Genomic DNA, 21,281 nt, shown 5'->3' on the forward strand with positions numbered 1-21,281 from the left:
GTTATTCGATAGTTGAATTTGACAGAAAAGTTCACCTAATAACATTCTTAGCTTTAAAAATCTCCTTTCTGAACTGTAAATCAAAACTGGTAATGAAGAAAATGGATGTTTAAAGATGTTTTAGTAGGAATTGCTTCTTCGTAGAACTGATAATCCTTTCAAACAGTTTAGTGGTGACATGTGTTTTTACGTTGTTTTGTTTTGTTGGTCTTTTAAAGTTTCAAGTTTTTATTTAAATTCTAAGTAGTTAACATATAGTGTAATATTAGTTTCAGGAGTAGAATTCAATGATTTATCTTACTTACCTGTAACAGTTGCTGAGATGAAGTGCTGAACTATCCTTTGAAGTGCATCTATTACAAAATATTGATACACCTGTTTTTCTCAGAGACCAGCATGCTGATGATGTCAAGGAGGACTTTGAAGAGAGGACAGACAGTGAAATGAGGACATCGCAAGAAGCCAGAGGTAGCCATAATAATCTCATCGTATTGATGGATATTACTATTAATACTCAACTATCAGACTTGACTAGAGTATAGTAGCCACTTCTGTATTAAAGATAAACTTTATTTAGTTGTTTATTCTGTTATCACAGGCTCTAAAAGTTTATTGTTCAGGATAAAGGTATAGTTGACCTTGTGCAATGTGGGTTTGAACTGTGTAGGTCCACTCACACATGGCTTTCTTTTTTTTTTCCAGTAAATACAGTACAGTCCTATAAATGTATTTTCTCTTCTTTATGATTTTCTTAATAGTGTTTTCTTTTCTCTAGCTCACTGTATTGTAAGAATACAGTATTGGATACATATAATAAGTGTTAACTGGTTAGGTTATCGCTGAGGCTTCTGGTCAACAATGGGCTAATAGTAATTACATTTGGGGGGAATCAAAAGTTATACAGATTTAAAAAAAAAGTTCTACACAGACTTTTGACTGTACAGAGTTTCGTGCCTCTAACCCTTACATTGTTCAAGGTCAACTATAGTATGTAATTCATAGTGGATTCATCTGTGACCTATATTTACAGTCTCTTTGACATATCTGTTAAATATTATATATAAAATTTGGGCAGCATTCTATTTGGTTCTTGTGATGTATTTTCTATGGTATTGTTGATGTCATTTCCTTCATATGTTTAAAACTCACCTCAGAATGTGTATTGAAATCCAAATGGAATTAATATGGTCTTAGTCTAATACCACAGAATGAAAAGAAAATCATTTGAACAAATGTTTTAAGTTGTATTGGAGAAAGTGATTTGTCTTCCATCTTTGCTAAAAACACATTACAGTGGCTTAACTAAGTAATGAAGTCGTACTGACTGTTGGTATGGATTGTATTTATGACTTACACATACTTACTATTTTTTTTTATGAGAAAATGTTAGCCTGATTGGGATTTTAATGATCTCCCTGGAGGCTTTGCTTTTTCATATGTATTTTTTGCTTTAGATTATCATATGAGATTTGAGAACGGCACCTAAGGACTGTTTGTCTGCAGTGACCTGTTCCATAAGGGATGGTTTGATTTCCATATCTGATTTTTAGAAAGCAGTAACCTGTGATTATTTTAAAGGTTACATTCACTGCTGTCTTCAGCATGTTTTGTTGTGTTTAATTTAACACCACGTACAAACCCTACAGATGGCCAGGGTTTGAATCCCTGCTCTGCCACCTGCTCACTGTGATTTTGGACATGTCACTGAGCACCCCTTATCTACCCAGAAGCCTAATGATGGTAACTCCCTCCTCAGGTTGTCATGGCGATTAAGTGCTTCTGTAAGTTGTTTCAAACAGTGCCTGGCACGTAATAAGTGCTGTGCAAGCTTTTGATTATTTTAAATGTTTCTGGCCATTTAGAAAGGAAGAAAAACATTTACAAGGATTTTGTCATCAAGGTACATTGGACTCTCAGACGAAGGTCTCTCTGATGAGGGCCTCTCTTTGTGAATGGCGGTTAGGATCACAGCCTTCATTCCTCTCAGTGGTACACATCGCTCTGGGCTTCAGTTTCCTCCTGTGTAAGATTAATGTAGTCCTAACATAGCCATGTCATTAGCTTATCGTGAGGATTAAATGCCCCAGTGGCTCAAGTATTAGCTGGTGGTAGTAATAGAGTAATAGTATTGTGGAAGATGTGTTTATTGCATGGAATTCTCTCATCATTGGAAATCCAGATAGAAGCAGAATACAATCTTCTAGACTCTGAACTTTTTGAGGGAGTAAAACTTTGGTAAACTTTTCAGTCTGTTCCTAACTTTGATCTATTTAACTTTTATTGGGTTTGCTGAGCTGATTTTGATCATTTTTTTTTTTTTTCTGGAAATGATCTGGAAAATTACTATTCTCTTAATAGTGAATTTGGCTTGATTAACATACAATATGCATGGTATTCTCTCTTTGTCTTTTCAAACTTTATTTTTGTCCTGTTTTTCTTGATTTGAATTACCTCAGTTTTTCTGTTTTACTCTCTCTGGAAACATTACTAGGATTCATATATAACTCTTAATTATTACTCTCACCTACAAAACCCATAGTTCAATATGCATATATTGTTTACTGTCTTATTTTTTGTTAGTGAAAGGGAGAGAGCCTCATAAAATAAGTTGCTTTGAGAATTTTTGCACATACGTTCCTAAGTGAGATTTGGCTATTAGTATCTCATCCATTTTTAGCCTCTTAAAATGAATTTGATAACTTTCCTTCATTATCAGAGTTTTGAAACATTTTCTATAAAGCTTTCCCAAAACTAATTTCATCTGTAGTAAAATCATGCTATGATTGCCAGCTGGTCTTTAAACCCAGGAAACTTCTTTCGGTTATAATTTTGGTTATCACTTGTGCTCTATTCTCTCTGTTGACTGTTAATACCTATTATTCTTGAGTTAGACCCAGGGGATTATATTTATATTCAAAATATTTAACAGTTGGTTTGGCATTCAACTTTGCATAAGATAGTTAAAATTAACAGTGGTCTTAGTACTGGAGGAGAGTTTTGGATGTTCTCCACTATGCCAAGAGTTACCCTTAATTGCTGGATCTTATGAAGTCCAGTTAAGGGCCTGGCTGCCTTGGGGGAGGGTGGGATTGGAATGGGGGAGGGGGAGCATTGTACCAACCAGTATGGAAGTATTTTAGGGTTTTTTGTTTTTGGTTTTGGTTTTTGTTTTGACAGGAAGAACAAGCATGGGAAGGGGGAAGCGGCGAGGAGGGGGGAGGTGGAATCTTTAAGCAGGCTCTACACCCAGCACAGGGCCCAGTGTGGGCTCCATCACACGACCCTGAGATCATGACCTGAGCCAAAATCAAGAGTCAGACACTTAACCAACTGAGCCACCTAGGTACCCCAGTATTTTAGTATTTTCACAACTTTTATATATATTTGATGTTCTAGGCATCTTTATCCAGTTGGAATATCTTACTTAGCTTCTTGCTCTGCCAAGTCTACTACTTACCACCTTTAACACGAATTTTAACAGCAGTGGTTTTTATTTCCCTTCAGTTCCCTGCATTGGCTTGTTCTCTTTCACAGCCTGCTTTTGTTTTGTCGAGGTCCTATCCCCTTGGACCTCACTAAAATCACAAAATTCTTCTGTCCATAAATCAGTGCTCCTCTTCTGAGGTTTTATAGAACTTTTTGTCAGAGGCCCCGTGGTGATTGTTTTCTATTTTAACATTTTTGAGTCCAGATAATTTTTCTAGGTCTTTTGTGAAGAACACTTATCCCTCAACGCTCCCATTTGGGTGCTGGAAGAATTCCTCTTGCAAACCTGAGCCTGGAGGTCAAGTAGATAATACTGCACTCTGGGTCCACATTCTTGAGCCTGGTAAATGTTCACCAGGGATCATTCCTAATTCTGTCCTTCCAGTGGTGGAAGGAGCCCTTCCCAAATCTAGTGGGCTGGGCAGTGGTGCAAAGGGTAGGAGAGGAAGCCCCTTGTGGTATGTGTATTATTTAGGGTAGAGGAGACTTAAAAGAAGCCACCCTAAGTTTCTTTAAAAGGCAATAGGATTTAAGACTCAGCAGGCCCATGAGAACTATTTTGTTTGGAGTCATGGAGCAAATTGATATTTAAAAAAAAAAAAAAAAAAAACTTTCTCCTGAAAAAAAAATACTCTCTCCCTCCTCTGTTTCTTTAGTTAGTTCAAGTTAATTCCATGCAATATGGGTAGTTCTGAGCCCCCTCTTTTTATGATTCTCACCATACAACTGAATTTGACCTTTGGGAAGTTTAACTGAATATAATTTACCACTTTTTATCACTTTTTCTCCTTTCTTCTTCTTCCTTTTTTTTTTTTGGACTTCTGTCTTTTTTATCTTAAAAAAAAAACAAACAAAAAACTCATTCCTATCATTGTACGAAAGCTCATTAATAAAGGATTCTATGACCTGGCCTTCAAGTTTGAACTCCTGTACTCCTGGGAAAGGTATAGTTTTGTTTTCTTTCCTGCAAGCCTTCTTTCTCATGGGTGGCTGATATGCAGAAAGAATTGAATTCTATTTTATAATGTGCTAAATTCTCACTTGAAGAGTCAGGCTTGCTTTTTGCCTCCCTAGCAGTTGGTTTTTGGTTTGTTTTTTTTTTTTTGGTTGTTAACCTTGAAATGATCCTCAAATATCTTTCAGCCTGAGTTAAGTGTTCTGGAGCTAATTTCATCTCCATTCCTTGATGCTGTGATCCATTTATCTTACCCAATCACTCTTATTGTTCATCTTTTTATATTTAGTCACCAGTTAGTAACTCCATTTAAAAAAAATTTTTTTTTTTTTTTGGTTGACAGATGTATTCCTTTTCTTCTGGCCTTATTCTTTTCCCATTAGGAGCCTATTTTATAGACTCATGGAATATTAGCCTCAAAGGGTATTGACTCCTTTTCATTTTTGCTTTTTATATCCAATACAGTCTCAGTAATATGCCTTTCTTTCAAAATAGAGATAATTTCTCCCACTTGCTGAGTCGTTCCTGTACATCAGACACTGGGATAAGCATTTTAAAAATATCATGTGATCCTTACAATAGTCTTGTTACTTTGACTTCACCAAAATTATGGAACTAGTCAGTGGCAGAGCATGAATCGGAATCCATGTTTATCAGACTTTTAAGCTCACTCTCTTGACCATGACCCTCTCCTCTGTATTAGGAGGCAAAAGATCCAGGGTCATTGTCTGATGCTATCCCTCTTCACAGAGTGGCTTTGGGTGTCAGGATTCTGTTTCCTCACCTTAGGGATAGTTACCTCCTAGCACTGTTTTGAAACTAAAATGAAGCAAGGCAGTTGGAGCTTTTGGTCTCACTTCTGTCTCTGACTTAAAGGGCTAGAAATGAGTCAGGCAAGAGGTCAGTGGTAACTTGTGCTGTCAGCTTTTTGATTTAGTATTCCAGACTTGGAAATAGGACACCTGCTCAGAGTGAGATCCGAGTCCAAATGCAACAGAGAGGGAGTGCTTCTCCTTTTCTCTAGGACTTGCCCAGCTTGGTCAGCCTACCATATAGTGGTTCCACTGAGTCTTAATGGAATGGTCCTGTGGGAAGCAGGTTCTCATGCTCCACGGAGGTGAGGACGTCCCTTTCTACTAGGAGACTTCATGGTTGGTTTAGATGATGTTCCCTGTACTGAACATTTATTGTCTTGACATCAGAGGATATTTCTTTTAGGATCAGCTTTATCGGAAATGACTTCTTACGAGGGTTAATCTGTGACTTCACATTTTCCTACCTTAAGCCAAATCAGGAATTTTAATACCTATGCTCTCAACCAGATTGGCAGACATGGTGGGCAAATTTGTAGTGGCAGGTTTCTGCTTTGGATAACTACATTATTATGGATTGCACTTCATTTCAAGAGAGTCTGCAAGAATATGTGTCTTGAGAAACCTTTCACAGTTCCCGATACAGTGTCCATGCTGAGCAATTTCCATATGGTAAATCATAATCATAAATAAGAGGCAGACCTCTATTATCTATTCTCCAGGTATCAACCTAGGAAAACTATCCCTCTCTCGATAATTGCCTAGCAGTCATGCAGTAGCTGACTAGCAGATGCAATAGCAAGAAAACCAAACATATTTCCACCAAGTTACTTACCTTAACACTACTGCCACCTAACATTTTCTTGCTTCCGATATTAAGGAAGCCCAGAAATACCCATCTGTGATAGTCACGAAATAGTAAAAGTCAGTTAGACAATTTCCATACAAAGTATAAAGTTTCCTAATCATATCTCACTTTTGCAAGGATGAGTAAGAACTGGGCTTAGAAATCCTCCCTGGGCTGTGCCTAATGGTACAGAATTGAGTAGCAGCGAAGAACTGTGGAAGCACAAAACCAGAAGCCAAAGGGGAGGGGAAAAGGACTTTGGTAAATGTTCATTTCTGGGAACTTCAAAACATACAGAAAACTCCTGTAAAAGTGTAATTTTTCAGGCAGATAAATAATTTGAGAAGAGAGTGGTAAGAAATGTGACGGTGGCAGAAATGTCTTCCAGAACAAAGGCTTTGTTTTGTGAAGCACATTGTGCACATTCAGACCTACTATGCCTTACTAGTGGCATTGAGCCGGCTACTTGAGCCGAAGCCTTTTGCATTTATTTTAGTCTGATCACATGTTAAAAATAAAAACCTGGAGTCACATTTCTGTGCAACTCAAGGGCTCAGATACACATTTACCCAACTGAAGTTTTCTCTGGTTTTTTGGATGGGGATCATAGCTAACGCTATTGTTTTCTGAAGAGATTAGATGTTCTGTGGCTGGGAAATGCTACTTTTGCCCCATTCATCAGAAAACACTACTGGGCCACAGGACATCATTCAGCATGGAAGAATCAGCAAAAGCAAGGAAAGTCTGAAGTGAAAGATGCGAAGTTTGTATTAGTTTTAGAATGATGTGTCTGTCTAGGCCTGTTTATAGTGTCCTCTTCAAAGACCTGTGAAGCCATCAGAAATTTGGGATCTTTAGGGGTTTTAGTCATTTCTTTAGAATGGCTCAGTTGTTTTTATTTTATTTTATTATTTTATTTTATTTTTTAAAGATTTTATTTATTTATTTGACAGACAGAGATCACAAGCAGGCAGAGAGGCAGGCAAAGAGAGAGGGGAAGCAGGCTCCCTGCTGAGCAGAGAGCCCAGTGCGGGGCTCGATCCCAGGGCCCTGAGATCATGACCTGAGCCAAAGGCAGAGGCTTAACCCACTGAGCCGCCCAGGCACCCCTCAGTTGTTTTTCTAAAGAGTAATGATGTTAGCAACATTAGAAATGAGCTGAATACGATAGCTTTAGGAGGAAATAGAATAGAACTACCTTGAAGGAGGGAAGGATGGCAGGATGGCAAGTGTTAATAGAATAGACAGAGTTGTATCATAAATGTATCACTTTGGAAAAGACTGACACTTAGGTGGCAAGCAATCAGAGGACAAGCCATAAAGTGGGCTCTGTAGTGTCATTCTCCTGTGGAACTGGAAATCTCACCACTTCATACTAGCCTGCCCCGTGAAAGATTTTACAAATACCGTATTTCAAATAATTGCTAAACTCTTGGTAGTGTCTGAAATTAAGAAATGTTTTTAAATACCCCATGTTTATGCTAAACAAAAACATCTTGAGCTCTGTGAGAAATTTAAAAAGAATAAAAGAATAAAAACAAGCTGTTACAGGCTTATATGTTTGGCTCATAACATATCAGTAGAATAGGATGAGAGCCTGAAACCTCATAATCAGTTATATGAGATTCATTTAAAAAAATGGGGCAAGAGGTACCATGATGGATTTTTTTTTTTTAAGATTTTATTTATTTATTTGACAAGGAGAGAGAGAGAGAGACAGTGAGAGAGGGAACACAGGCAGGGGGAATGAAAGAGGGAGATGCAGGCCTCCCGCTGAGCAGGGAGCCCGATGCAGGGCTTAATCCCAGGACCCTGAGACCGTGGCCCAAACCGAAGGCAGACACCCAACAACTGAGCCACCCAGGTGCCCACCATGATGGACTTTTTAAAAATATTTGAAGAATTGAAATGTTTCATGTGGGACAGATAGATTTTTCTGTATGAGTTCACTCAGGTGGAGCCAGGAGCAGATTGTGTTAACTCCAATAAGAAAGTTTTTTTTCCCCCTAATAATTACTTTTAAGTTATTTTCTAATATTCAGAACATTTCAAAATTCAGATTAGGCTAGTTTAAGAGAGAAGTTATTAAAGAACCACAGTAGAACAACAGGAAATAAATTTTTTAAGAAGCTGTGCTGCTTAATAACAACAACAGAAAACTTCAGGTACAGAAGAATCAATTTAAGAAAAGATATGCAAGACCTGTACATGAAAATGACAAAAGATCAAAGAGAACTGTAAAGACGTCCCAAAGAAATGGAGCGATATACCTTGTTCTTGGATTGGGGGACTGGATATTGTGAAGGTGTCATTTCTCGGGATCAAATCAGTAGTTCAGTAGTAATCTACATCTATGTTCAGTAGTAATCTACATCTAAATCCTAGCTTTTTTTTTTTTTTTTTGCAAGTCAGTTCTAAATTTTATGTGGAGATGCAAAGAGATAAGGTTATTGAAGAACTAGATCACAGACATCAGGACACTTTTATAGTGGTGGTAAATAAAACCTTGTAGGTCAGCATAAAGAGACTGGTGCAACAGAGTGGAGAATCTGGACACACACGTTTATGTTAGAGCAGCACTATATGCAGTACACCGGGGAAAGGATGGTCTTTTCAGTAAATCGTGTTGGGGGAATTAGAACTCCATGTGGAAAAAAACCATTAGGAATGGCAAGCCTTATCTCACACCATACAAAAATAAAGTTCAGATAGATTGTGAGATAAAACATGAAGTACTCAATGGGAAGCAGAGGAGACTAACTTTAGGACCTTGAAGAAAGCACAGATTTCTTCAGTGGACGTACAAGACTGTATTAAGAGAGTAAAAAGGAAGGCAAGAGTGGGAGATGTTAATAAGACATATTTCCAGCAAAGGATTCCTATCCAGAGTATGCATAGATAACTTCTACAAATCAATAAAAAGAAAAAAGGAAAGATGACCCAATGGAAAAAATGGGCCTAAAACAACTTCACAAAGGAGGTTCCCTATTTGGCCAATAAACTTGGGAAAAGATTGTCAACTTCATCAGTCATCAGACAAATGCAGTTATCACCACAGTATGATACCACAGCAAATTCACCAAGATGGTTAAAATGAAAAAGCTAGATGATGTCCTTGTCCACATGTCCTTGAGGATATAAAGGATTTGTAACATTCTTACACTATTAGTAGATGCATATCGTGCAAGTACTTTGGAAAACTGGCAGAATTTGCTAACATTGAATGTACGCAAACACTGTAAGCTCAAAGTTTCACTAATATATATATATATATTATACATATGTATTTTATATATATATGCATTATATATATGTGTATATAACAGAAACATATACATATGTTCATGAAAAGACATGGACAAGAATCCTCATAGCAGCACTGTTGATAATAGTCAAAAATTAAGAACAACTCCACTGTCCATTAATTCCAAATTCATTGTGGAATATTCGTAACAATGAAAAACTATACAGCAAAGAGCAGGCAAACTATAGCCACAGAGAGCAAGTGATGTGGATGAGTCTCCCAGACATGCTGTTGAGAGAAAGAAGCAAAACACCAAGGTTTTCATCTGAATGTAATTCAGAGGCAGGGTAAAGAGCCTTGGTGTTGGAAGTCAGGAAAGGGGTCACCCTTGCTGGCTGGGGTGTGATTAGAAGGGGGCATAGGGAGGCTCTCAGCATGCTGTCATGTTGTTTCTTGACCCTGTTGTTGGGCACATGGGTGTGGCCACTTTGTGAAAATTCTTTGAGCGGTACAGTATGATTTATCTACGTTTATGTAAATCTTACTCTTCAAAGAAATAAACCTTAAAATATTCTTGACGATACAAAATAGCTTAAAATTTTCCCAGAGATACAAAAGCCTAAACCAGGTAACCATTTGGCAAAGATAGTGGAATTGAAGTATCTGAATTATTAACTGTGGGCTGGTGTAGGGGTGGAGGAGAGTCAATGTTAGGGGAGGTGCCTTTCTTCTGATGGGCTTTGAGTAAGTAGTCTTTAGAAAAGATTTATGTTCTAAAGGATCTTGAGATAATTATTGACAAGATTTAGGAGTCCCAGTGACATAAAATCATTTACTAAAAAATGGTGATTTTAGGAGAGCAGCAGTAAATAGGCTTGGGTTTAGAAGATCTGGCAGATAAATGGAATATTTTGTACCTTTAATTTTGATCTCCACCAAAATAAGAATGACAAAAGCATTTATTTGCCTTTCTGTGGTTTTATTTTTATTGCAATAATTTCATATCACTGTCAAAAAAAATTAAGTTGGCTAATGTGATTGGTAAACAGAAATTGAAAAAAAGAATGCAAGGCTGAGATGAAAGGAAGGAGGTATGGTAGTACAGGGTAACCACAGGGGCTGGACTTCAGCATACAACTTGACCATTATTACTTTTAGGACATCCACAGCTGAAAGGGAAACAAAACTAGTTCCTGAGGTGAGAGTCATTTTCCTTGCCAGTGAAGCTCAGAGGCAAGGATCTCCCATAAAACATTAAAGAGGCTGTGTTGCGAACGTGACCCATCTTCTATAATGGGTAACGCAGCAGACATGTGAGTTGAATTTTTACAGGTTGTTTCTTATGGTGACCTGGAGTAATGAAAAAGGAAAGTGTAATTATTCAATGAATATAATGTTGAAAGGAAGCAATGCTTTAACCTAAGCCAGCTCCCACCAACATTATTTGGGGGAGACACATGGCATTTGAGGCTTTTCTTTCTTTTTTTGCTGCTTTTTCAGAGTGTAATTTCCCATTTGTTTCAATCGACTAGGTGCCCGGGAAGAACCTAGCGTACAGCAGGCTCAGCGTCGATCGGCTGTCTTTCTGTCCTTCAAGTCCCCGATCCCATGTCTGCCCTTGCGCTGGGAGCAGCAGAGCAAACTTCTTCCCACCGTAGCCGGAATCCCTGCCAGTAAAGTCTCCAAGTGGAGCACGGATGAGGTGTATTTTCTTTTCTTTGTCTGCCAAGGACCAGTTAAAGCAGTGTGTTCTTCAGGGCGGGGTGTGGATACAGTGAATGCATGTGGGGTTTAGTCTTTTTTTCTGAAAGAGAAGAAATTATTCTGAGAAAAACAACTAAAACATATAGGTGAAATATTTAAAACCCGTAACACACACATTCTGCCTTCCTTTTTAAACTGGAATTTTTATCTCATATTTGACAGGTGTCAGAATTCATACAGAGCTTACCTGGGTGTGAAGAACATGGAAAAGTGTTCAAAGATGAAGTAAGTACTCCACTGAGTTGCAGTCTGTTACTTGGTGGGATCAGGACACTGAACTGCAGTGAACGGTGAGATATTCTGAATTGGCAGAAGAGGGATGAGACGGACTGTGTTGAAATTGACAAATTGGTATAGAGTTGTCTAAAAAGCAGTATTAGTCATTTGTATAAAAACTGTCTTTGCCTGAAGACAAAGAAACAAATGTACAAACAGAAATGTTTGTACCATTTCACGATGCTCTGTAGCAACAGCACTAGAGTCATTATTTTTTTTATAAAAGGGGGGGTGGTGCCTGGGTGGCTCAGAGTTGAGTCGGTTGAGTATCCAACTCTTGATCTCTCTCAGCTCAGGTCTTGATCTGGGGGTCATGGGTTCAGGCCCACCATGGAGCCTACTTACACACACACACACACACACACACACACACACAGAAAACTTCATAGCGTGCATTTGTGTAGTTTATAGCACAGGGAGAAATAAGCAATATTTTATTTTTAATAATGTGAAATGAGTTCCCTTTATTTTCAAACATCATTTTAACAACACCTAAATTAAATTCATTTAATGTTATAATAAGCATTACTGTTATTGCTAAAATAACCCCTTAGATCTTATACCTATCTCAGGAATGTTTATAACAACTGATATTCATTACAGTCTGCAGTTGGAAGATTATATTAGTTGTTTTCATGTGCCTGCCCAAAACTTCAATATAAGAGATGATTAATAATGTTATGACCTATATTGAGCATTAGAACAAAAAAGAAATCGGCTCTAACTACCTAGAAGTCATGCTATTTGAGCACAGCAGGAGACTCTTCTCACTTGAGACCTTTAAAAATAAGCCCCTTGCCAGTCAGCTTCTCCAAGGAAAGCAGTCAATTATCAGTCCCATCTTGGCTACAGGAGGATGGAAAGAAGACCAAGTAATCTCAGAAGGCTTTCTCCACATCTGCCGTGTACAGTTACAAGTATATATGCCTTGTTTGCCTCTGTGTTTAGCCTCAGCAGCTAAGAATAGCACACTTTCAATTAAGTGCCTTGCAAAGGTATCAGGACAGCTAAGAATGCAAGCACCGGGCATCAGCGTCATTACACTAAGAGGTATCGTTAGGCGTTAGGTGGGTGCCCGTTAAAACATACAGGCATCTTATTTTCAACATCCTTTTTTCTCTGATTTATGTTCTTATTTCAAGAACTTTTTCCCTTCTTTTTAGTTTATCTGTAATTGACAGTTATTCAGATTTTGGGGCTTCTTAACTCTTAAATTCTAAGTGTCTTCATGGACCACAGCCCATTAATTTTCAGTCCCCAAACAGATTGAGACACCTGCAGGGAGTGGTGGTTCTTTCTTTGAAAAAACAGTCATGTAGTTATAACCTGTGAAAATGATGAAATATTTTTAAGAATAAATTTATAGCACATCCATTTTGTAAATCCTCTTTTGGCTCTGTTCACATGCAGACAATCTGTGTGGATTTGCTTTGTTACTTACTTTAAGATCCAAGTGCGTATTCAAATATGATACTCCTTTGAATACATTTTCTCTTCATGGCATAATATCTCTGGAGATGTTCCTCAGGCATCAGTATCCTCAGTGTCTTCCTTGTGAGGAGTGAGACACTGAATGTCCACCGTCCACATGTGTTACTCACATAATCATTCATTCCCTTGTTCATTCATCCTATAATTTCTTGTGAAAATCGTATCTCACAAGGTTAGCAGATCCTGGTTTTTTGGCCTAGAAGTAAACCATAAATCTAAAGTCTAGTAAGCTATCTCTAAGAAGCACAGTCCAGGGGTTAGGATGGGCTGTTACTTGAACCATGCTTTACTTCACTTTCTCGTATACACTCCACATCCAATCTGTTGAAAATCCTACTAGGTATAATTTAAGAACAGGTAGGGATTCTGACTTTCTGGGTTTCTTTGCCTTCACCACTACCACTCTGGTCTGAGCCACCACCATCTCCCACCTGGATTAATGCTGTAACCTCCTAAGTAGTCTCCTTCCTTCTCTTTCTGCTCCTCTATGATCTGTTCCCAGCCTAGCCAGGGGACCCTGCTAAAAATGAACACAGTCATGTCCCTCTTCCATTCCTAGCCTTCAGCAGTAAATCAGAATAAAAACAAAAATCCTCACAAGGGTCTGCGGTCTGACACCTCATGACCTGGAGCGAAGTGAGAACCTCCTGACCTCTGTCTCCTCCACCCCTGGCTTACACTGTTCCCGCACACTGGCCTCCTTGCCAGTCTCATAATCGTCCAGGCGTGTTCTGGCTCTTCCGTGTGTGAAATGTTCTTCCTCCAGATGTTCACGTGACACACTCCCTTGGCTCAGATGCCACCTTCTTGGTCATCCATTCCTGTCCCTGCTGCCCTGTCATCTCCCCACCGAGCTGTCCTCTTCACAGCATGAATCGCCTTTTAGAATGGATTACTGTCGATTCGTTACTAATTAATTTGCTTATTTCTTATATTTTCTGCTCACAGTCTGTCTTCCACTACTAGAATGTAAACCTCACAAGGCGTCTTGGCTTCTTTCCTTGCTTGTTTTTGCCCGTATCTCTTACTCTCTGCTGCATGTGCATCCCCAAGAAGAGTGTCTGGGATGTAATAGATGTTTAATAAGTTTTTGTTGAGTGAACACACTCATGCTTTGACCCTCTGAGGAAGACATCCAAATAGCATGTCACTGTGATTTGCAGAGTTAAAACATTGGGCAAAGAACCATGGGTGCAAAGTCATAGTAATGAAATGGAAGGCCAGAACACCCCGAGTTCCAAATCCTCCTTTGGAGTTTTGGGCCTGGAGCAACATACTTCGCCTCTGGAGTCAGACCGTGTATGCACATTACAAAAGCAAACAAGAAACAAGCCCAGTATTACAGTGCAGTGATCACTGTTTTTAGAAAGGAGTTTCTCCAATTAAGTTTACTTCCTTCCAGTGGAGTTATGTAGGTCTGGTCGCACCTCGAAGCAGCATGTGTGAAATATACGGGCCCCACTGGCCTTGGGATGACTTTTTCTTTCCAGTGGAACCTTCAGAACAATCTACCGAAGCTTCACCTTCTCATCCCACTCCCAGCTCTCAGATTCCAGCCTTGCCATTTTCTCTGTTTCTTTTCATCAGTCATTGGTCATGTTAAATTCTTACATAATCTCAGAAGGAGGCTCAGTAGGGCCCAAGGTCATAATAAACAATTCCACCTTTGTAATGAGCTCCTTGGGAACTGGGATGTTAGCTGACATTTTCATTAATGACGTAGAAGACTTCTCTCAGACCATATATCTTACTAAGGTCTGCCTTGGTTGAGGGAAATGTTAATAGATCCAACTCTCTGCTTGGCCTTGATTGATCAGAGGACTGTCATAGCACAAGCAAGTGAGACCAGAGCAAATGTTCCCCCAAAAACAATGGAATGTTTCCTGTACCTGCCACTGAATTTGTCTTCACTTGGAAAATTACCTTGGAGTGTCTTTCCTTCCGAGTTTATTACAGTAAGATGTTTCCTTACTGAAAATTAAGAAACTTTTTCCAAATAATTAATACTCAAAGTTGCATAAGATGGCCCTAGTTCTTACCAATTAAAAGGGTTTTCAGCGGGCGCCTGGGTGGCTCAGTGGGTTAAAGCCTCTGCCTTCGGCTCAGGTCATGATCCCAGGATCCTGGGATCGAGCCCCACATCAGGCTCTCTGCTCAGCAGGGAGCCTACTTCCTCCTCTCTCGGACTGCCTCTCTGCCTACTTGTAATCTCTGTCTGTCAAATAAATAAATAAAATCTTTAAAAATGAATGAATAAATAATAAATAAAACAAAAGGGTTTTCAGGCTTGTTGTATTTTTAGAGAAAAGAGGAAAATCTTAAACAGCTACTAAATTATATCAGCCTTTATTTGGTAAACTGTTTACAGAATTTGGAGTGGTATTGGTTTGCTAGGTAGGGCTGCCATGACCAAGAACCATAAACCAGTAACTTAAACAGTAGAGATGTATTATCCTCCCCGTTCTGGAGTCTGGAAGTCTGAAGAAGGCAGGAAAGGTATTAGCAGGATAGCTTCCTTCTGAAGGCGGAGGAAAGGCTCTGTTCCAGGCCCCGCTCCCTGGCTCCTAGATGGTGTTCTATCTTTGTCTTCACATCGTCTTCCCTCTACACGTGTCTGTCTCTGTGTCCACATTTCCTCTTGTTATCAGGACATCAGTCATCTTGGATCACCATATTCCAGTATGACCTCATCCTAACCAACTACATCTGCAGCAACCCTGTTTCCAAATAAGTCACGTGCTCAGGTTATTGGCGGTTAGGACTTCATGTATGAACTTGGGACAGACGCAGTCACCTCAAAGCAGTACATTGCTGTCAAAATTTCCGATGTACTCTGAGGCAAAGAGCAAATGTGTGTCTTTTTTTTTTTTAACTTTCTGTGTAAAATGGAAAAACTGAAAGAAGCAATTTATTTAAGGTGGTGGAATGTCCCCAAACCTGAAAATTTTACAAAAAGACTGTTCCTTTGTTCTGTCCACTAAAACAGACATCTTCTTCAGAGCTTTATCTTTAAACCTCAAAGTTTTCTATTCTGTGGAAGCAGAGAGTTTTGCTCTCAGAGAGACTCAGAGCAAGGAAGGATATTGGTCACAGTTACCCACGTAATACAATCAGCCTAGTGTGCAATTCTTCACACCACCTTTGCCACCTTCATCTCGTGTGTTTCCATCTACACTGTTGATTGCCCTTGTTAGTTACTACTCTTTTTCTGTCTGTGAAGAGTAATTGTGGCCACTCTAAAAATGAATGTTATTTATCACTGGGGTTTTTTTTTTTTAATGCATAAAGCTATTTTTAAAAAATGTTAACATGCAGCCAACACATTTGCCCAAATTCCTTGTTTATATCCACAAACAGCTGTGTGCTTACTGTGTGCTTATTCTCGTCTTTTATCCGAAAATCTGCCATAATGGTAGCTGGATCTAAGGCACCCCAGAGTTTCCCAGATTCTGCTTGACTCATTGCCTAAGTCAGAGTCATCACGGGGAGATACGGGCGTCTCCCATTTTCCTGCAGGCCAATTTTTCAGATGACTTAGTTTTCACTTTGCTTCCAGTCCACATTTGGTTATTGTCGATAAGAAAGCTTCATGAATCGGTAAACGTTGGCACGCATGAGCTCCTGTCTGTGCTGTTCTCGTGGTGCTATGCAGAAGACGGCTGATAACACAGCTTCGCCTATTTGCCACACCACCACGTCTGACTGAGTCATAATCTTTTTTGTCTTTTCTTCCCATTGTAGCAAATTGATGGAGAAGCCTTTCTGCTTATGACCCAAACAGACATTGTTAAAATTATGAGCATTAAGTTGGGCCCTGCTCTCAAAATCTTCAATTCCATCCTGATGTTCAAAGCTGCAGAAAAGAACTCTCACAATGAACTTTGAAGATGGGGAATTTGGAATACCATCAGCTTTCTGCTTTAAAAGCTCATGTTTTATTCAAAGCACAAGGACAGTTGTAACTCCTACGCGAGAAGTCTCCAAAACTCAGAAGAGTGATGCTATCTGATTATTTATATTCCTCAAGAGACAATATATACGAATCCTTATGAAAGTCCTTCGGCTTTTAACCAAGTACTGTCTAACAGCGGTCATCCTTTGGTTCTGTTCACTGAGCTAAATTTATCTTTGTACATCTTTTTGAGGCTCGGGGGTGGGGGAAAGGGGACTTCGTTAATTATTTATGGTAAAAGGGGAGGTCAGAGTAAGAACTTTTGGCATTTTGTAAACATTGTTGAATTCTCTTTCATGCACACTGTTTCTTTTTCAGTACTTTCAGAAACCTTTTTATATAATCCAAGTTCAACTGAAACCAAATTAGTCAAAACCTGGCTGAGGTTCGCCAGTGGGACTGTTACCTGTATTGTTCATCTTGTGCCATATTTTGAATTGCAACATTATGCTAAGTATAACTTTGCAAGTCATGATATTGCCTAACTGCTTGTCATAATTTGTTGGGCTGGACGGTGGTAAAAATTACTTTAAATCAGTGTTTTTACTTTTGCACGCATTATGAAATGTTAAAACAAATTACTTTTCACCAGCATCTTTACTATAATTACCAAAAACATGTATATAAATAATGGAATTGAAAAATAAAATATATAAATAAATTAGGTGATGTATTTGAATGGCATCAGTCTTATACATGGTGGTGCCCTATGTATTTACAAGAGTCCAGTGGTATCAAAGGAATATGCAGTTATATTGGGGGGAGGGGACGTTTGTAAGGATCACAATATGTGAGACGATCTCAAGCTTCTCTCTCTCTCAGTGAAGTAACTGTGGTGCTTTTCAGAGCTGAAGGGGTCATTCTGTTGATGGAAACACTAATCCATACAGAGTTCTGTCCCAGATCATCTTCCTCCAGACCCAAAGGTTTTCTTCGGGTTGGCTGAAGAGAGAGTGTATGGATTTTACTGAAAAGGTAGGGTGGGAGGGAGCAACAGTGGTCAACATAAAGCTTCCAAATGCTCACAGATCCAGGGGGCAACTTCCCAAAGCAATTATTCAAGAACCTCCATTTTGGAAAGGTTCCTTTCTCTGTAGAATGGTTCACCTAAGTTTTATAAATGTACAGATGCACTTTAAATGAAAGCCCTTGATTACCTAGAAACAGCTAGCAGTAGTGTTTCTTTTCCAAGAATGTCTTTCCAACACAAAAGGTAAATTATTTTATCAGCCTTTGGATGTAATGTCTACTCCTAGGATGGGCCATTTATTCAAGGGCTATTATAAGAGTAGCAAGTAAGTTTGTAGCATGCTCTCTGAATTCTGGGGCAAGTTCCGCCTCTCTCCTTAGTTGCCCTCATTTTCTCGGATGTAGGACTTCCTTTGATGTCCCCCATTGGGAGTCTACTAGCAGTCCTTTGCATTTGTCATAATTCAAAAGGGCCATGGCATCTGCAATGTCCCTTTCATTTCTTTGCATGAATCTGCTTAAATAAGTTTTTCGTTGTTGGGGTTTTTTTTTTCCTTTTTATGTTCTGTTCAGAATTTGTACATTCAAGTTGCACTTGTTATATCTGACATGAATGAAATAAAATCTTAATTGCAGATACTTTTTTTTTACATATGTATGATTTTTTTTAGAAAGCTTGTCAAACAGGCAAATGAGAGCAGGAGCAATGTAAAAGATTTGGGCATTACCTCGCTATGTAAAGAATCTGCAAGATTCAAAATTGTCAAGCTGTGTCCCAGGTGATGCAAAGAATAACAATAAATAAGTGAGTAAATAAGTAGACGGCATTTTTAAAAAACTGCAAACATTGTATAAGCCAACTGGGACCTGTCTGCAGGTTGAAATATAACCAAAGGATGCCATTTTGGATTCGGTAGACTCAGACTCCAGAGAAAATAGAGTTATGTTAGTCAACAATAGGAGTATTTACCAAGGGGCAGGGCCGTGCTGGGGTTACTGGGGATGCACCATGGGAAGAGACAATAAAGCTTAAGTGAATTTGCCCTCACGGTCAGCTCATGTCTGCCATGTTTAGAGCCAAACCTCATGGCTGTGTTCCTGCAACTGCACCCCTCCCTTCCCCATCCCATGGGGACAAAGAGAGACTTTCATTGACCTTTAGCCACAGAGACTGTGTACTTCCGAGGAAAGGATTCTGTAAGAATTTAGTAAATTCCTTTGGGAAGAGGAAGAATAAGACAGATTATGGAACTAAAAAGTGGTGGTGGCGGTGGGGAATAAAGGGAAGTTTGTAAGGAACGAAAGGCACAGTTCAGAGAAGGGGAAAGGGAAGAAACAGAAATCATGGAATTAGGGACTAGTTCAGGTGAAATTGATAGGGACTGATTTGGTCCTCTGCCTGTCCATTGTCACTGAAGCAGGTAGTGAATGGTCACTGTAGAGGTGGGCAGCTGATCAAATCGCATTTTCTAGCTCACTGACTTAAACATTTTAAAGAATAGTACTTACAGAGAAAAGGGCATTAGAATGAGTATTTCCAGAGATGTATGTCATATAAATATTTTTCAATAATTCATATGAATCCCTTTCTTTGTAAACTTTTAAAAAATTGATGACGTTACCCCCAAAATGCTCATGGCACTGTGATGGAAGTATAGCACACTTAGGTCTCTTCAGTCTCTAAACCAATCTGTTCTGTCAAAACTGATAGGTTTTGTGGAAACTGTGATGATGATTATCAAGGAGCACCTCAAAACTGTAATGTTGTCATGTATCCTCATAAAATACTTGAAAAGAGTGCACTGAGTCTTGTCAAACCCAAGGACTCCTTATGTACCGTCTTTAGGAACAGAACAAATGGAATGATGGCATGGGACTCTGAGCTGGGTGGATGAGACCATCAGGACCTGGACTTCAGAGATTGGCAACAGAGCAAGTCTAGGAAGGGGCCAAGCCAAACACTAGAAACTGGTGCCCAGAAGGCTCTGGGAGGGAAAAACCAGGTCCATATTACAGACCTAACAAACCCGAACAGTACCCAGGGCTCACGCCAACACCTGACGTCAAAGCCAGGGAGTAGTAGGATGATATGAGACAAGAACAGGGCCATCACTGTGTGTCAAGGGAGGGAAGCAGTGAAAGACTACACAGGTCACAGGCGATCAGAACCAGGGCCAGCGAGATCAGCTAGCCGTGCGGAGACATCAGGAATGAAGCAGCCTTTGTTCTCAACAAATGTGGTTGAAGGAAACCAAAATGCCTGGGACCAGGCAGGTCAGCTGGAGGAAAAAGAACTGGGGAGTATGTGCATCTTCTTAAAATGTTCAAGACCAAAATGTTTCCAAGCCATATTCAGACCAAAGAGGCAGTCCACAGGAAACAAATGTACAGCTCCTGGGTATCGAGTCTTCCGAGGGTGCGTATATTGGGCCAAGTGTGAGGTGTAATACCCTAATCAAAGGACTTGAGTTATCTGAAGTGGAGGGTCATTCAAAAACTAAAGCAACCCTAGAAAGTGTAGCTCTGGGGGCACCTAGGTAACACAGTCAGTTAAGCGCCCATCTCTAGGTTTTGGCTCAGCTTGGGATCTGAGGGTGAAGAGATCAAGCCCTGCATTGGGCTCCACACTCAGTGCAGAGTCTGCTTGAGATTTTTTTTCCTTCTCCCTCTACCCCTCCCACTTGTGTACGTGTGCACTCTCGCTCAGAAAAAATAAATATTTTTTTTAAAAAAGTGTAGCTTGGATCATTGAATTTCTTAGAACTCCAACAGCTCTTTAACATAGTATTTTATTACAGAATTTCACAAAGAATTTCCAGTATCTAAGCATAAAGATAGAAGGTACTGAAATTCATTTGCATCTTTGAGACAAGACAATTTTCTAACACCTACCTCTACTGTAATGCTAAGTCAAAACAATTTTTTTTAATAAAATTTTAGATGTCCCAGAGATTAATTCTGATGCAATATTTGGCATGCCATTAAGCAACTGGGTGTTGAAATCCTACTTCCTTTTCCTTTTCTTTCACAGAAGGAAAACACGGACTGTGCATATCAAAAATCAGCGTCTCTAGGAAGTTGAGGGTTTGGGACAGTCTTCTTGGACACTCAACTCCAAATACATGGAAGGCAGCAATGAGAGCAGCCAAGGCCGTAATACAGTCGTCTACCTTTGTGAGCTTCTCTTTTTCTAAATACAAAGAAAATTCGCAGACATCGACATTGAAAGGGTTCTTGACTTCTAACACAGGTGTGGAAACTTGCACCTGAAATAATAGATAATAGACTCACCACTCTGTGATGTGGATAATAGCTAAATAATAAAAGGTGCCTCAATTCAACCCTGATATTACAGTAAATGAGCTTGTCGTAGTGCAGCGTATTTGTAAATATGATGAAACCGTACTTCAAAAGAGACCACCACCCTGTTTTCAAATAAATTATCATATGAAGATGTGAAACATCAAACCCAGTGATCACTGACA

At 39.3% G+C, this 21,281-nt stretch overlaps 2 protein-coding genes across 11 annotated transcripts in view; one reads left to right on the forward strand and one right to left on the reverse strand.

Moving 5' to 3' along the window:
* The window catches only part of L3MBTL3 (L3MBTL histone methyl-lysine binding protein 3), a 110,191-nt gene extending 92,564 nt beyond the window's left edge, over window positions 1–17,627 (forward strand). For 6 of the 7 annotated variants that reach the window (XM_032843447.1, XM_032843449.1, XM_032843451.1 and 3 more), the window contains exons 20-23: window positions 389–468; window positions 10,877–11,046; window positions 11,271–11,333; window positions 16,617–17,627. In XM_032843447.1, coding sequence (XP_032699338.1) covers window positions 389–468; window positions 10,877–11,046; window positions 11,271–11,333; window positions 16,617–16,760 — 457 coding nt within the window. In that variant the 3' untranslated portion in view covers window positions 16,761–17,627. The remainder of the gene's footprint in view (window positions 1–388; window positions 469–10,876; window positions 11,047–11,270; window positions 11,334–16,616) is intronic. The other variant, XM_032843453.1, reaches the window with a different exon arrangement.
* A 2,954-nt stretch (window positions 17,628–20,581) lies between these two features.
* SAMD3 (sterile alpha motif domain containing 3) overlaps window positions 20,582–21,281 on the reverse strand; it is a 53,485-nt gene continuing 52,785 nt past the window's right edge. For all 4 annotated transcript variants that reach the window (XM_032843462.1, XM_032843461.1, XM_032843463.1 and 1 more), the window contains one exon: window positions 20,582–21,062. In XM_032843462.1, coding sequence (XP_032699353.1) covers window positions 20,778–21,062 — 285 coding nt within the window. In that variant the 3' untranslated portion in view covers window positions 20,582–20,777. The remainder of the gene's footprint in view (window positions 21,063–21,281) is intronic.

Source organism: Lontra canadensis, unplaced genomic scaffold (assembly GCF_010015895.1).
Source record: "Lontra canadensis isolate GAN:19392208 unplaced genomic scaffold, GSC_riverotter_1.0 scaffold141, whole genome shotgun sequence".
Lineage (NCBI taxonomy): Eukaryota > Metazoa > Chordata > Mammalia > Carnivora > Mustelidae > Lontra > Lontra canadensis.